The following is a 16,146-nucleotide window of genomic DNA, read 5'->3' on the forward strand; positions in this document are numbered from 1 at the left end:
ATATCTGTGGCACATATCCACGTTCCAAAACAGGCCATTTTAAGGACCACAGAATTTATTTCCACATTTATCTGATGTTCCTCGTAATTATCAAAGCTAGCTACATGACACTTATCACTTTCACCAACCCCCGTCGTGCAAAAGGAAGATCTATCTCCTAGTCTGTCCTTTCCGCATCTACCACGCCCAACACCTCCAGAATAATCAAACGTAAAATCCGAAGGACCACAAGGCAATAAGATGATGATGTTCACAGAGATTATAAGCACACTAATCACTGAAGATAACACAAAATCACAGTAATTAAGAACTCGATTAGATAGTAATAAGCCTATCTTATTCATGGTAGCTCATTTTTCAACACACGAAAGCCTGATAGAACCACCAAACTCCAAAGGGAAAGACTAAAACAAAGGCCCCATAAAACCTCAAAACCTAAATGACTACAACGCACCCAAAACTACTAGAGAAGACCCAATATTAAAAAGACGAAACAAGACACCACCGAACGACATGTCATCCAAGGGACTCTAAGAGAGTTGACCACAGTCAGCAACAACAACAGGCTTCGAAGTCCTGCCATTTCCAGATCCAACCTTCTCAATTGCCTTCACCACGTCCATCCCTTCAACAACCTGGCCGAAAACGACATGTTTCCCGTCAAGCCATTCGGTCTTGACAGTGCAGATAAAGAACTGAGATCCATTCGTCCCAGGACCGGCATTAGCCATGGAAAGCACACCAGGTCCAGTGTGCTTCTTCACGAAGTTCTCATCGGCAAACTTAGCCCCATAGATTGATTCACCGCCGGTGCCGTTTCCGGCGGTGAAGTCACCACCTTGGCACATGAAGTTAGGGATCACACGGTGAAAGCTTGAACCTTTGAAGTGAAGTGGCTTGCCGGACTTGCCAACACCTTTCTCACCGGTGCAAAGAGCACGGAAATTCTCAGCTGTCCTTGGAACAATATCGGCGAACAGCTCCATGACGATCCGACCAACAGGTTGGCCGCCGACGGTCATGTCAAAGAATACCTTAGGATTTGACATTGTAAAGGAGAGAGATTAGGGATTTGATTTCCGAGAAGGATTGAACGAGAGTTGTTTTGATAGGGTTTCCTGGTGATTTGGGGGTGACTTTATAGGGCGAGAGGGTGGATTTGGATCACTAGATCAGGACACGTGGAAGGATCGCGGTGGTTTGGGATTAACTGTGGTTAGGCTTGCTTTGACTAGGGTTAAGTAAGGGATCCTAAGTGGTATATGCCTTTTGGCTTTATTATCACCGTGGAGAGACGGCGTCGTTTGGAAGTGGTTTTGTTCGGATACGGCGAGATTTATGAGGGATAAAATCGTACAAATTTCATGCGCCATGATTAATGTTTGTCAGTGATTTGATTGGATTTTATCTTGAAAAACACCAGTAATAAGGTGGCCTTATTGATTTTGTTTTCTAGTGAATGTCAACGATGAATATCATATTTATGCATTAACGATCTAATCGTCGGTGACTAGGTTTTTTTCGGTGCATCGGAAGATTATTTCCTTTTAAAAAAATATATTAAAATAATTTTTTATTTTTTAAATTTTATTTTTCATATTAAAACATCAAAACAATTTAAAAATAAAAAAATAAAAACTTTTTAAAAAATATATTTAAATGGCAGTTCCAAACAACTATTCGATGCTAAGCAAATAAAAAAAACATTAATAAATTATTGAATAAACGTGGTAACTGACAGCTGTGACGTGATAGGGGAGCCCACTACAGTTGAGGAACCCGTTCATTTACTAAGCCCACTACCGTAGTTGGATGATAATTAAAAAAAATAATTACTTGATAATATGTTTGACACTCCAGCGAAATCTCTTTGAAATTCCTCAACTTTATTATAAAAAATATAAAAAATATTATTTTAATATATCAATAATAACGGTATGTTTTTTTAGTACAGCCATCTAGAAATAGAATGTTTGTAACTGTAAAAAGAAAAACGACAGCATTTAGTGCAATTTCAAAAATACTAAGTGGTTTTTCTTTAAATATATATTAAAATAATATTTTTTTATTTTTTTAATTTATTTTTGACATCTCTACATCAAAAATTATATAAAATCAAAAAAAAATCAAAAAAACTTCCCTGCCGCTAAAATCGTAAATACCAGATTCATTTTTCAAGATGATTTTTGGTGAGCAAGCACACACAATTACAAAAAATGATGCTGACATGGATATCCATCTGGAATCAATCAAGGTAAATTCTACATGACAATGACATGATTGATAGATACTATTCGAGTAACTAATTACTTTAAGACCTGTTCCTGGATGAATAGCATTACCTCCTGCATAAAAGAGAGACAAAGATGCATTTCTTGTCAAGAGCTGCAATAATATGCAGTTGCTTTTTTTTTCAACAATTGTCTCGCCACAAAAACATGCTACCTTGTGGCATCACGCATGCAAGGGGGGCAGGGCCCATTCAAGCACAAAAGTGAAAGTTCAGTCCCCCTAGGAAAATTCATTTCCCTACATCATTACAGCAGTCGGTGCATGATCGAAGAATAATTATAATCCCTTGCTGGAAGGCACATCTTGTAACAGGGCACCTTAAAATCATGGAAAGAGGATGACTGCGAAACAACGCCAGATCGATGATATTTGGCACCATCTTCATTATATTTGTGTGATATTCCTTCACTGAGCTAGAGGAACCATGAAAAATCTAAGCGATAATCAATGATGTGTGGTTCTGATATTGTCACATGTTGATGTTATACAGAGTTTTACGTTGTAATCATGCAAATATCTTGGCCATGCCTAATTCTGATATCTGTACAGGATTTTCATGATCTGTTACTCACCCAACTAAGTTCGCCTATAAACCTTCGGTCTGTAACAATACGGGATAGACAAGAGATGTTAAATGTTTCAAGGATGTGACTGATGCTTTTAAGAATGAATGGACTTCCATGGCTACCCAAAAAAAAAAGCAAAGGCAATTATAATAGTAAATCTAAAATATTAATTCAGAATATAATTAGCAGTATGGAAGGGCTATTACCTTTTGACAACTATTTTGCTTCCTTCGAAAATTCCTCCACACGCCCTAATACAGGGCTTATTCCACAAATCTGTAAAACGCAGAACTCCAAATATAGGGCCATCTCCATTATCGGTAGTACTAAGAGACAGACTGACTGGATTTCAGAATTGATGTGCCTTGATTTGTTTGAACCACAAAGTTCCTGAATAATAGCAACTGCCTGATCCTGCATTTTAAAATATAACAAGTCAGTGCAGGCATCAAAAGCATAGAGTATTTTTACATCAAAAGCAACACAGAAATCTCTCATAGATGGTGAAACTTCATTGACTGCCAATGGTGAAATTTTTTACTCAGAGAAGTACCAGCAGTCACTATTACAAAAGCAATCCCTCAATTTCATGATCTCAAACCGTTTACATCCCTTCAATGAGAGGACTGAACTCGATGATAATACAAGAGCAGTTAGCACATTTTACCTGCAAGCCATGCAATATCTCCGGCATTGGCAGCTCAGGAATCTGAGTTAGATCAGCAAACCCCACTTCCTCTGATCTTTTAGCAGCACCCTCTGTTTCCATACAGAGGTATTTCAAGAGAAGAAAAGAGATCCTATAAATATGCAGGGCAACCAAGTCTGAAGAAGCTGGATTGGTAATTTAGTTGAATGGCCCTTGCCTACAGTAGCAGTAGTGATGACTGAGAAAGCAGAAGACATGGGCTTTGATGCACAACAGAGAGGTGGAAGAGAAAACAATCCATTCCTGCTTTTTAAAAATGATGGTTTCTTGCAGGATTCTAACTCCTCTGGAAGATTCTCCGACGCGCGAGTTCCTGGACTAATAAAGGCTAATAGATGAATACTTTTCTCCAGCAGTTCTGAATCCATTTCTTTCATGACCTTAACCCATCACCTCCAATGTTTAGCTAGTGCACAAACATCAACATGAGAGTATGTTCTGTTTCTTTAAGAGCACTCAAAGACGTCTGTGTCCTTTGAGCCAGTGGTCTTTTCTTGTCACGACTATCAGATGGAAAATCAGGTGCACTGATATAATAAGAAATCAGTTCAGCTTTCTCTGATAAAACACAAGGAATCACCTTGTTCAGAATCTCAGTACAAGAACTGTCTCCTAACGAGTGAATCATAGCTACGACCACTGCCAAGCCAAGGCTCCAGATAGTTTGAGGCTTTTCTGTTTTGTCAGAATGCTTTATGAAGACCTTATCATTTGTCATAATTGTGGAAGGCACAACACCCGATGAATATGCAAACAAAGCTCTAAGAGATGAGAAGAAACCAGCACTAAGGAGCATTTCAACACCTACTCTCACACGTGCAAGAGTCAAAAGGAACTTCAATGTAATTGGAACAGATGAGAAAGAACTTTGATCATGAAGATTCAAAATATTATGAGGTAATTGAAGATGTTTCTGTATGAAGGGGAATCGAGTGTTAGGTGTCAAAAATCTTCTCAGTACTAAGTCAATGGTAGCCAAGGAGAGGGAACTACACTCAGTAGCTGTAATGCAATTGCACAGAATAGGCAAAAGCCCTAGACAAACATTTGAAACTTCAGCAAAGTCTTGAGATTCCTTTTCTGAAGATTTACTAATCTCCAAAGCAAGAAGCAGTAGCATGAGCAAAAGCTTTATAGTTTTAACCCCAGTCACAGATGACCTGAACCCATTCAGCAATTTGAGGCCAGAACCTGACATTTTCAAGAAAAGTGTACAAATTGAACTGGATAAGTTGCTTTGCGCAGATCTCATGAGATTTAGAATTAATTCTGCTTTTGCAGCAAGGAAATTAATAATCTATTCAGAGGCATCCAGAACTGGAGCTAGCGATTCTACTGTGGTGAGAAGAGATTTACACATGTTGTCATTGCATGAAAAGCAGAGTCGGTCAGGAATCTTCACCTCAGTAGTTGCCTTATTCTATGGTGACTGTATGGGAAAGAAACATGGATCATTTCACCAAGCAAGAAAATCAAAACACAAAAAAATAAAAAATAAAAATCCAATGATGTCTACAAAGGAAAGAATGATGAATATACAAATAAATTATCCCTTAAAAAAGGGCTGCAACAGTGGGCAGGTAACAGATGTCAATGCTGGATAGCCTGAAATTAAAATTTTGTTTATACTGTAAAATGTGGTTCACAAATAAAAATTGTCTATTCGTTTCATTTTCTTGTCTTATACAGCGCTTCTGAGCCTTGATCTTCAAAATTATTTTCATGAATTCTTCACAACAGCTCATGAGAATAGTCGAAAAAACATAAGATCTTGATCCTAGAAATTTAGTAGTAGTTCCCAATCAAAGAATAAATGACTTCAATCAATATTGTTATTGTTATGACAAGCTTTTAAAAGAGCTAGCTGACTGTTAAAAGAAATAGGTGCACAATAGACATCATTTTGCCATCACACCCTTTAGCTATCACATACAGACTCCAAGAAATTCCAAAACAAACAGTGTGGCATATTCAAAAGATTAATAATATGCAATCTCTTAAAAAAAAATTTAATTATTAATCCAACATATTTTTTAAAGGACAAATTAAAATGTTTGGTGAAAAAACACCAAACTTCAAGGCGAGTGTGATTTTTCAAAGCTTCATGCCCCCCAACCAGCAAAAAGAAGAAGAAGAAGAAAACACAGCACCTGTCAAGTCCAGAAAAACTGTAACAAATCTATGACCACAATATTCAATATTACAATATTAGAAGCTGCAACAAATGGCAGTAAGAATTCAGATACTCACATTATCTTCCCACATACTAAGAGCAGTTAGAAATGCTTCCAGAGCAGAAAGCTTTGAACTAGCTCTTAAAACCTTCGAATTTGCATCCTTCAAGCACTCCAACATTGTTTGTGTGATTGCTTTAGAAGCTTTCCAATCTGTATAATCCCACATATTCAAACACAAATCTGATCGTATATGCATGAGCTCATACAAGTGAAAATCTTTCCATAATGTTTGTCTCCATACTTGTGTTGATAGCTCAGCAAACAGTTTGATTCCACCAGATACCAAGAGAGTTCTTTAAATGGTCCAGGACCAATTTTACAACCCTCTAGCTTTCCTTGAAGGTGATAGTAGAGATCAGTGAGCATCAGACCTTTTAGTTCCTTTACTTCACTGAGAAGATATTGAAAAACAATAAGAATTCAACTTACAGGTTCAAATGAATCAGAACCCAACACAAATTATCAAACTACCAAAGGAGGTGAGCCTCAGAATTAGAACAAGAATAAATAGTCTCTCCAACAATAAAACCATAATGATTCAATGGAACATGTAGTGATTTCACATCGGACTTTGGAAAAATTCCATTGCAATGCATTTCCATTCAAGCAACCACAATCCTAGACGAATAGATTCCTCAGTTAAGAGTCGCATAAAAAAAACAATCAAATAAAAATATGAAACACATGCTCAAGTTACCTGTAACGCCAACAATTCAGATAAGGCAAGCTGACAGCTCAACTGTTGCACCCAAACTAAAAAGATGCAATGTCACTTTAAAACAATAGAATTGCAAAAATCAGGTATTGCTGTTAATAAATAACTAGAAAGACCTCTTGAAGGGATTGCCAACGAACTATCAACTTTAAAGTGGACAAAACTCATCAAACAATTGACTAAATAGAGAGAATTGCTTGCCTAATTAAAGACAGTATCACACATGTTAAAAGTGATGCGGATCTTCTCAACCAATGATACAGATAAACTTCCTGCATTACCGATTACTAATTTCCCCATCACATGTACAATGAACAAACTGGTGGCAACCTGCAAGTTGCAAGGACATGTAATTGTGGATATGATAACCTATTAGTGAGTGCTTCCTGAGGTATTTTAGATCCTAAAATGGTTCGTCACAGTCAAATGATATAGCAACAACATGTATGTCAATAAGGTTATAGTACCAGAATCAATAGAACCAAAACAAATGATAAATAAATGGAGGAAAATTTAAAGGACACCTTTGCGCGATAAGGTATTTTATTGTCATATTCACAAGAAGTGTATAAATTGATCAGGCTGCTGAAAAAATAGCAAGAAGATACGAAGGCTGCAACAGAGAAACCACCAATAAGCAAACAATGTACACATGCTAGAAAGCTGTTATTGAGATACCAGATTTTATCAGAAAATAAAAGCTATCTAGATGTTTTCCATGAGGGAGTAAGTATTTGAGATAACTGCAAAAAAACTGTATGAATGGATCGTGATGTTCTGTGTCAGAAGCCAATTTAAGTGGAAAGAAATAGGAAATAAACCCTATTAAAACATACCTGATAATGTGTTGCAGCAGGAAGCAGATTGACTGTGGAAACAAATAAATCTCCATTCTGGTCCAACTGCTTAACTAATGTCCTTTTTACAGAGTGCCTTAGATCTGCGATCTAGAAGAAACAGTAAATCAAAATTAGGATAAAAACAATTAAATTCTTTTTCTTTAAGAAAACACAGCTTAAAAATCCAAACCTGCTTATCATCCAGACCAAGGGACACATTGCCAGACGAATTTGGTTCAATATAACATGCTGTGATAAACAACATAGATAGCACCGTGGCAGCAGCAACCTGTATTCCCTTCACGCAACTCAAAAATGCAAAGATGAAGCATGTTATTTGCCATGTGATAAACGGAACGTGGAACCCTATATATAAATGTGTCTGATAATGAACTGACACAAAGCCAGAAGGTATCAGGCAACTGATATAGGAGACTAGGTGAATGTAATTAGAAACAGCTTTGATTTTCTCCTAATTCAAAGCCACTCGTGATGCCGCGTTCGGTTTCCTAAATAGAATTATAGAGAAAGAGTTTCCACCAACCATGCGTGATTCTCCTTCAGCTTTTTCGCCTACAAAACAAAACAAAAATTCAAATTGTAAGCGAAACAAAGAAAAATAGAGAGAGAGGGGGGGGGGGGGGGCGTTTTCGAGGTCAGTGAGGATGGCAGTGAAAGAATCAGACCGGAGCGAGGAATCGACGGTTTTAGGGATTGACATTGAAAGGGATTTCCGTAGATTGGAATTCTCGAAACCCTGAAAATTAAGAAGAAGAGGATTGGATTGGAGAGGGTTTTTCGTTTTTTCAAAAAAAAAAAGATTTCATTTCATTTTGGCGCTTTGGGGGGTTTTTGGATTTCAGTGTTAAACTGGAGGGTTTTAAAAAGCTTAGCAATGATGACGAGTCGGTACGCTACTGTGAGAATGGCTGTTGGGTAGATGACAGACACGTCGTTTCTCTAGGCGATTAGCAAAGTAACAAGTCAGGCCCGTAATAGAGGAATTCATGGGCTGACGGTCGGCCCATTGTACTAAGAACTTTTTGGGTTCGAAAAAGGTTGTTCTGAATTTGACAAGAAGAAACCGCCTAAAATATCCTAAAATTCGATTTGCAGACATGATAGAATAATAGAATCCATTTAACAACGTTTATTCAACACACCGACTAGTGATTTACTAGCTATTTTACACTCTTGATTAAAAAAATGTGTAGGCAGTGTTCTATCATATGATTTTTTGTATATAAAGAAATTCAATTGAAATTTAAAAAATTTATACATACTTTCAATTAAATAAATTAAGAATTATTTATACAACAATAAAAAAATTATGAAAACTTGATCTCTACCCAACTGAATTTAATCACTTAAGTCCATGACTCGGGTTATGAATTTAATTGGTTCAATAATTTTTTTTATAATTTTTTATCTAAAATAGATACCTATAAAATTAAAAACCAACTTAATATCAAGGCCATTCAAGAAAAAATCAAATCAAAAAAAGTTACGTGTTCAGTTAATAATCAATCAAATATTAAGTGATGAAATTAAAAAATAAATAAGCAAAAAAAAATAAAGAATGAACAAGGTTGGATAAAAATGTAAAAGAAAAAAAAAACTTGTTTTCTCATGCTTGGATGGCCCAGAATTCTTGGACCTCTAGAAAAAGGTTTATGTGTGCGGGTCTAGATCAACCCACACGCTTAGTTCTTATTTTTTTACATTTTCTTGAGAAGATGATAGGCCATTCGCCTTTTAATTCTTTGAAAAAAAAATATCAGATGACACATTACTTGCCCTACCTAAATCCCAGCAACCTCTCGTCATCAAAAACTAAGTTTGTTTATTTTTTACCCCCCCCACACACACACACCCTGAACACCTTATAAACATGTATTTATGGTCTCTAACAATCTAGGGATTGGCTCCAAAACCTACAATCAACCCGAAAAAAAAATTCTTTTCGGGTTCAAATCTATCATTTCAAGCAGGTTAAGGGAGATAAAATACTTTGGATAAACTCTCTATTAAAAAAAACACATTGACACCGAAATCACTTGTTTTCATAACCAGAATCGATTTGAACCAAAATTCGCTCATTACCACTGAAATCCGACTATTTTTTCTCTCTCCCCCAAACAAAGGACAAAAAATAAAGAAAATAAGTTTGAGATCAAAATTAAATTTCATAAACTATTAAGGATTGAAAGTTTATAATTTGAGAAGCTGGAGAATCAAAGTGTAGTTTTAGCCCCAAGTTTAAGAAACTCATTTTTTTTATAGTGTTTTTTAGTTTAATCCGTACCTTTGAATCTTACACTTCTTTAATAAACATGCTTTAATTGGCTATCCATTACAAATAAAAACAAATCAGGTAATTCACAGTGATTTATCTCTTATTAAATAATAATATAAAAAATAGTATTTTCCTCGTGTCTCTCAGTGTATTTCTTAATTAATTAGCATGCAAGTGTGGTTTTGTGGATGAGGATGATAAGTCTGCTCCAAGCCATGTCACTTTCAAGTAGATAAATATCGGCATGAAAGTGAAATAATATTAGAAAATTATATAAATTATATTTTAAAAATTAAATTATTCGATTGAGTTGGTCCATAAACAAAGTGGATGGATAATGTAATCAAGTTGAAAGGTGTTTGACACGTAGTCTCGATTATTTGATCATCTTATCAAATTATTAATTAACAGCCCTTCAAGGAGACAACAAGCTGCAATCAAAGTGCTTTTTAATGGGCTTTTAATACCGCATTTATGGTCTGTTTGTTTCTGCATTTCAAAAGCACTTTTAATAAAAATTGAAATTTTTTTATTTTTTTATTAACTTCAAATTAATATATTTTTAGTGTTTTCAAATTATTTTAAAGTGTTGATGTCAAAAATAATTTTTAAAAAATAAAAAAATATCATTAGCATGTATTTTAACATGAAAAACTATTTAAAAAGCAACTGTAACCACACTTTGAAACAAACTCATTGTATGAATCGGTATATATAACAGTACTTAATTAGCCGGAGGTTCATTAATATAAATATAATTAATCGCACTGTGTTTTTCTGTTCGGCCAGTATGGACCGTGGAAGTACTGTCTGCTCTAAAATAACAGCTACCAAGGCCTCCTCTTGGACAACGATAAATAACTATATTTTTAGCTTTAATTATTTCCGTGCATCTATGATGTGGAATTTAAAATAATATTTTATGAAAATTTAATTTTTTTATTTTATTTTTATTTAAAATTAAATATTTATATTTTTATACTATTTTAATGTGCAGATATTAAAAAAATATATTTTAAAAAACAATCGATAGCAAACTAATTTTTTCCATGCAAAAAAAAATTAATTGAATGATATTCATAAGTGTTGTGATTGTTGTTATTAATTGTCAAATATATCGTAGTCAATTGGATTTTCCTGAGGCTCTTTTAATAAATTGTTGGAAGTATAGTTGTAATTGTTTTTTACTTAAAAATATATTAAAATATTTTTTTAATTTTTTAAAAAATATTTTTGACATTAGCATATCAAAATGATTTGAAAATATTAAAAAAAAATTAATTTGAAGCAAAAAATTAAAAAATTTTAAATTTTTTCAAAAATATTTTTAAAATACAAAAACAAATAGAAACTTATAAAAAAAGTATATATATTTATTGAGACAATTATTGCCGACATAAGCGAATGTATAAACTAAGGTATGATTTTTTTAAAAAAAAATTGATATAACTTTGATTAGGAATGATTTTTAACTTAAATAAAGTATTTATCACTTAATTATGTCAACATTTTGATATAATCAGTTTTATGGATTCTACACTACCTATCTTGTTCCAGGAATTTATTTTAAATCAGTTTTAATTAATCGAATAGCTTATATATAGCTTTGATTTATTTTTATCATCAATTATTTATGAGAAAACAACTTTTAAATTATGATCTAAAATGCAAGTCTTTTTTCATAAATCACACCAACCAAACTCCAAGAAAAAAACTGTGTGTTTATCGGACTTATTTACACCTACAAAAAAACCCACCGCACTTGCAAAAATATATGATCGGATCCTTCAATTCGGACCCCATACGCTACTCTTTGCGTGGACAGGAAGTTCTCCGGCTGACCATGGCCGAATCCTTCCTCGGAACTATGTCTTGCATTATAGTGAGATTTCGTTTGGCAGATGCAGAATTACAGATGTATTCCACTTCAATGTTCTTTTATTCGTCAATTACTTGTGTTGAATACCAGATATCTTGCTTGTCAATTGACTACAGCTAGAGGCATGCAAAGCCCATCAAGAACCTTACTAATCCTTGATTCATGGTTGTTTCTAGCTAACCAGATTGCTAAAATCATGGTTTGATTCTTCCTTTGGCACCACACTCTTGCCTGTGCTGCGTGCATGTGGTCCATATGATAAAAACAAAGGTCATTCAATGCTCACCTGCCAACCAAAACATGGATCCCATTATCGCTCTCTTAGTCTGTAAGAGCATTCTGTCCTTTTTTTTAAGTAGCCCAAAGTGTCAATGTTGGCAACCAAAAACTGGAAGTTCTTGAACATCAAAACGCGCGAGTTGTGATAATGGGCAAGGCCTGTTTCAAATTCAATATCTTTGCTACCAGTAGTTGTTTGAACATCAAAATGAGTTATGGTAATGGGACGCGTCAATATATATCTCAGATTAGGTACACATGAACACAAGCTGATCATGCTAGTGGATGCAGTACACAAGAAATAACTACTGGATGGTTTTAGAAAAAGACATTCGACTAATTAGTTAAAGTTATCTGCTGGCCTGCCATGCATGCAGCAGTGCAACATGCAAGTGTAAGTGAAGTAGTACTCTAACAGAAATGACATATAATATTATTGCAAAGGCATTGGAAGATGAAATTTACAAGTCCAGAAGAAAAGAGGAAATTCCCAAAGACAATCAATTTGGGTTCATTGACAATATAGGTAATAATTAGTAAATAACAATCCGCGCTCTTCACTCCCCATGATGTCTTCTTTTGCTTTCTTTCCCTATCTTGAAGGCTTTATTTCAGTACAGCACAGAGAACTTCACACTAGCAGTCATAAATAATTGAGAGAAGCAACATTCACCCTACTTGCAGGTAAGAAAGCTGCAATATAGCCTAATGAATGGGAGAATATGGTGGCAAGGGAGGCCATTTTCCAAACTTGGGGTGGTGGAGGTACTTTGGAGGAATCTTGGGGTGAGGAGGAAGCTTAGGAAGAGGAGGCCATTTTCCAAACTTGGGGTGGTGGAGGTATTTTGGAGGAAGCTTCGGAAGAGGAGGAAGCTTAGGAAGAGGGGGGCATGGCTTCTTGTAAAATGGAGGGATCTTTGGGATTGGAGGGAGAGGCTTATAGATTGGAACGGGAGGTGGTAGAGGCTTGTAGATTGGTGGTTTTGGCTCTGGTTTGTAGATTGGAACGGGAGGGGGCTTGAAGACTGGTGGTTTAGGCTTGTAGATTGGGTGAATCTTGGGGTGAGGGGGAAGCTTAGGAAGAGGGGGCAATGGCTTCTTATAAAATGGAGGGATCTTTGGGATTGGTGGGAGAGGCTTGGAGATGGGAACAGGAGGTGGGAGAGGCTTGTAGATTGGTGGTTTTGGCTTTGGTTTGTAGACTGGAACAGGAGGGGGCTTGAAGACTGGTGGTTTTGGCTTTGGTTTGTAGACTGGAACAGGAGGGGGCTTGAAGACTGGTGGTTTTGGCTTGTAGATTGGGACCGGAGGAGGCTTGAAGACTGGTGGTTTTGGCTCTGGCTTGTAGATTGGAACTGGAGGTGGGAGTGGCTTCTTGTAGATTGGGACCGGAGGAGGCTTGAAGATTGGTGGTTTTGGCTTGTAGATTGGGACCGGAGGAGGCTTGAAAACTGGTGGTTTTGGCTCTGGCTTATAGATTGGAACTGGAGGTGGGAGTGGCTTCTTGTAGATTGGGACTGGAGGAGGCTTGAAGACTGGTGGTTTTGGCTCTGGCTTGTAGATTGGAACTGGAGGTGGGAGTGGCTTCTTGTAGATTGGGATCGGAGGAGGCTTAAAGACTGGTGGTTTTGGCTTGTAGATTGGGACCGGAGAAGGCTTGAAAACTGGTGGTTTTGGCTCTGGCTTGTAGATTGGAACTGGAGGTGGGAGTGGCTTCTTGTAGACTGGAAGTGGTGGAGGAAAAGGCTTTGGAGGGAAGACCTTTGGTGGGAGAGGTGGGAACACCTTCGGGGGGAATGGAGGAAAGACTTTAGGTGGGAATAGGTAAGGATGGTGAAAATCTTTCAATGATGGAAGTTTCCATTTAGGCAATGGAGGCAATTTAGGTAGTGGTGGATACTTGAAGTGAGGCCACAAGAATGCTGAAGTGCAAGTCACAGGTGAAAACTTCAGTTTCCCTGCAAGCCCAAATGTGTGTTTCTCATCAGTTTTCGACTTCAAGACAATCTTGGAGGACTCTAGGCCATCATGGGATGGGCATGGTGCAGCTGATGCACTGTGAAGCTGTGCATAGCATTCCTCCTTCAATTTCCCATCCTTCACAACATCACTTGGAAGAGACACTTTGAACTTCCCTTCTTCGTCAAGCTCACCAAACCCTCTTGTTTTGAACTCTCCTTTTTCAGGCTTGCAATCAATTGTCACTCGAAGCCCTGCAAAAAATATTGCATCAGATTATCATCACCTTCCAGATGTTGCAAGATATGCACGTCACAATTCACAAGGTCTAGCTGATCATGCCACAAGCCTGTGTGACCTTGGAAAGGACAACGCATCTATATAGGATCAACAAAATAGTTACTACGATTTGATGTCACAAAATGACTGCACCCCTAACATTTGCCAAAAAAACATGTTTACCTGAAAAGGCATGAACAGTCTTAATGTTACTCTCTGCACAATCTGCACATTCTCCTGTCCCAACTACCTCAACTGTCTTGTCACCGGCATAGCAGAAAGTTGCAGCAAAGAGTAAGGACACGTAGAAGCACAGAACTGCTCCTCGAAAAACGGGAAGAATCCGCATTGGGAACACCAACACTCAGATGCCAAACTTAGAAGCTGTAATAAGCTTCCTTTTAGTGTTATTGATACAAAGCATGAAGGGCTCGTTACCCCTAAAGACTCCTTATATAATGTTGCTAAGGAGTTATTTCAGAGCCTCTCCGACACCAAATTAAGGGCATCACATGAGGTCAGGGACCCTCTTGAGATGGCTTTTGTTTATGGTTTGAAAAGGATAGTAACGTGCACACCAGATAATTCATCAACCAGATGACATTACCTTACATTCAATGAGCTCTCAACTGTGCACAGCTAAGAAACCTTGTGCTGCTCTTATCTCTTTAAACCTACTAGCCAGCTGCTCATAAATAATTCACTTTCCTAAGAGTACTTGTGGTTAATTTACATGAAAGCTCTTGCTTTATAAAATACAGTACATGGTTTTTGCAGCACCACAACTTTTCAGAGCTTGGAAGAGAAATGAAAGAAAACATTACATATCCGAGGCAGATAACAACTTCTCGTGAATCAACCTAAAATGCCACGTTTCCACCCTAAACTTTTCTCAAAAGTCCACAAGATATCAGTGCGTTCCTCGCATATAAACCGAATAGAGTTGTCATTTTGGTGCAACAGAGCAGTGAACAATAAATTTAGAAGAGGAAAAAGGTAAAAAAAAACTGGGATTCAATGTGCGAGCCGCTATTTTAGTTAAAGTTTTGCACCCCATATTAGGCTAAGCACATGCTGCTGTCACGTCCTATAACACGAAACCCCAACAGAAAATTGAGGCTCTTAACAGCTGATTAAAGGACTGTACTGTGCACGATCCCTCACTAAAATGCAATGTATCGACATATATATGAGTTTATCATCAGAAGACACGTGAAAGCTGTTTGATTTTTTCAGTGTTTTAGTCTCTGATTATTTGAAGGCATTAATTCCCAGCTGGTCATGCTATCATGTGTTGAAGACGGGTTGAATATATATTAGTTGATTGCTACGTGCATGATTTACGAGTTTTATTCTGCTGTAAATTTCAACTGATGAAAATCAACAATGACATTTTCACATGTTGCATATAGTAGAGAGAAAAATATGTTAAAAAAGAAATATTTTTGTAATTAAGTATAAATATTATTATCATACGGATGTTGTTTTCTGTTTTATTTCTGTATCCATCTCTCTCCATAAAATAAAAATAAGAATTACTCCTGAAATAATATAAGATTTCTTGAATTGAGTCTAATAAATTTGTTATGTAAGGTCAGGGTATCCTGGGGACAAAAATGCAATAATACCGCACACAAGGTCAAGGGGAGCTTGCTGCTTTCTTGGAAATAAAATCATTTTAAGAATGTTAATCAGCGAAGACCGAAGAAAAATGATTCTATGTTCGATCCAAATGGAATGAAATTGAAAATTTCTCAAAAAACACACAAAAACATGGGTTCAAAAAACACGCTCGATGCATCATGCAATGCACTAGATGTGTTGCCTGGAACTAAGGGTACTTGACATGCACCTTAGTGTTCTTGTGGGTTCGGATTATTATGTCCAAACCTAGCGTGTTTGGATCTAAATAATATATCTGGACTCATTTTTTTCTCGTGAGCTCGAGTTATCATGTCTGAGCCCAGCGTGTTTGAGTTCAGGCAATATGCATGAACCCACTTTTACTTCTAATTGTCTTAAGCATCTTGTCTAAACTCAACACTTGTTAGAAAATTTTTCTTAAACCCCACGAGGATCTTTCAGTATTTATATTA

General features: G+C 36.5%; 2 protein-coding genes and 1 long non-coding RNA gene across 17 annotated transcripts; all 3 read right to left on the reverse strand.

The window, feature by feature from the left end:
- Positions 1 to 315: 315 nt before the first annotated feature.
- Positions 316 to 1,120, reverse strand: LOC133698656 (peptidyl-prolyl cis-trans isomerase 1). Its single transcript, XM_062121661.1, has one exon. It carries the CDS (start codon positions 1,047 to 1,049, stop codon positions 531 to 533), a length of 519 nt encoding a protein of 172 aa, XP_061977645.1. The 5' UTR covers positions 1,050 to 1,120; the 3' UTR covers positions 316 to 530.
- Positions 1,121 to 2,207: 1,087 nt separating this feature from the next.
- On the reverse strand, positions 2,208 to 8,241 carry LOC133698416 (uncharacterized). Of its 15 annotated transcripts, XR_009843128.1 has the most exons (7): positions 7,549 to 8,240; positions 7,356 to 7,466; positions 7,044 to 7,132; positions 5,818 to 6,849; positions 3,526 to 4,996; positions 3,065 to 3,272; positions 2,208 to 2,893 (listed from the first exon to the last, which is right to left on the reverse strand). It is a non-coding gene; the product is annotated as an uncharacterized LOC133698416 (long non-coding RNA). The 15 variants fall into 15 exon arrangements; XR_009843123.1 differs by having other exon boundaries at positions 5,818 to 7,132; positions 7,549 to 8,241; XR_009843122.1 differs by having other exon boundaries at positions 5,818 to 6,422; positions 6,502 to 7,466; positions 7,549 to 8,241.
- Positions 8,242 to 12,224: 3,983 nt separating this feature from the next.
- LOC133699389 (proline-rich protein 4-like) lies at positions 12,225 to 14,487 on the reverse strand. The gene is made up of 2 exons (XM_062122620.1): positions 14,234 to 14,487; positions 12,225 to 14,025 (listed from the first exon to the last, which is right to left on the reverse strand). The coding sequence occupies exons 1-2, from the start codon at positions 14,397 to 14,399 to the stop codon at positions 12,518 to 12,520; spliced, it is 1,674 nt and encodes a 557-aa protein (XP_061978604.1). The 5' UTR covers positions 14,400 to 14,487; the 3' UTR covers positions 12,225 to 12,517.
- Between the last annotated feature and the right edge of the window lie 1,659 nt (positions 14,488 to 16,146).

The sequence above is a fragment of the Populus nigra genome, chromosome 7, assembly GCF_951802175.1.
Source record: "Populus nigra chromosome 7, ddPopNigr1.1, whole genome shotgun sequence".
Classification (NCBI taxonomy): domain Eukaryota; kingdom Viridiplantae; phylum Streptophyta; class Magnoliopsida; order Malpighiales; family Salicaceae; genus Populus; species Populus nigra.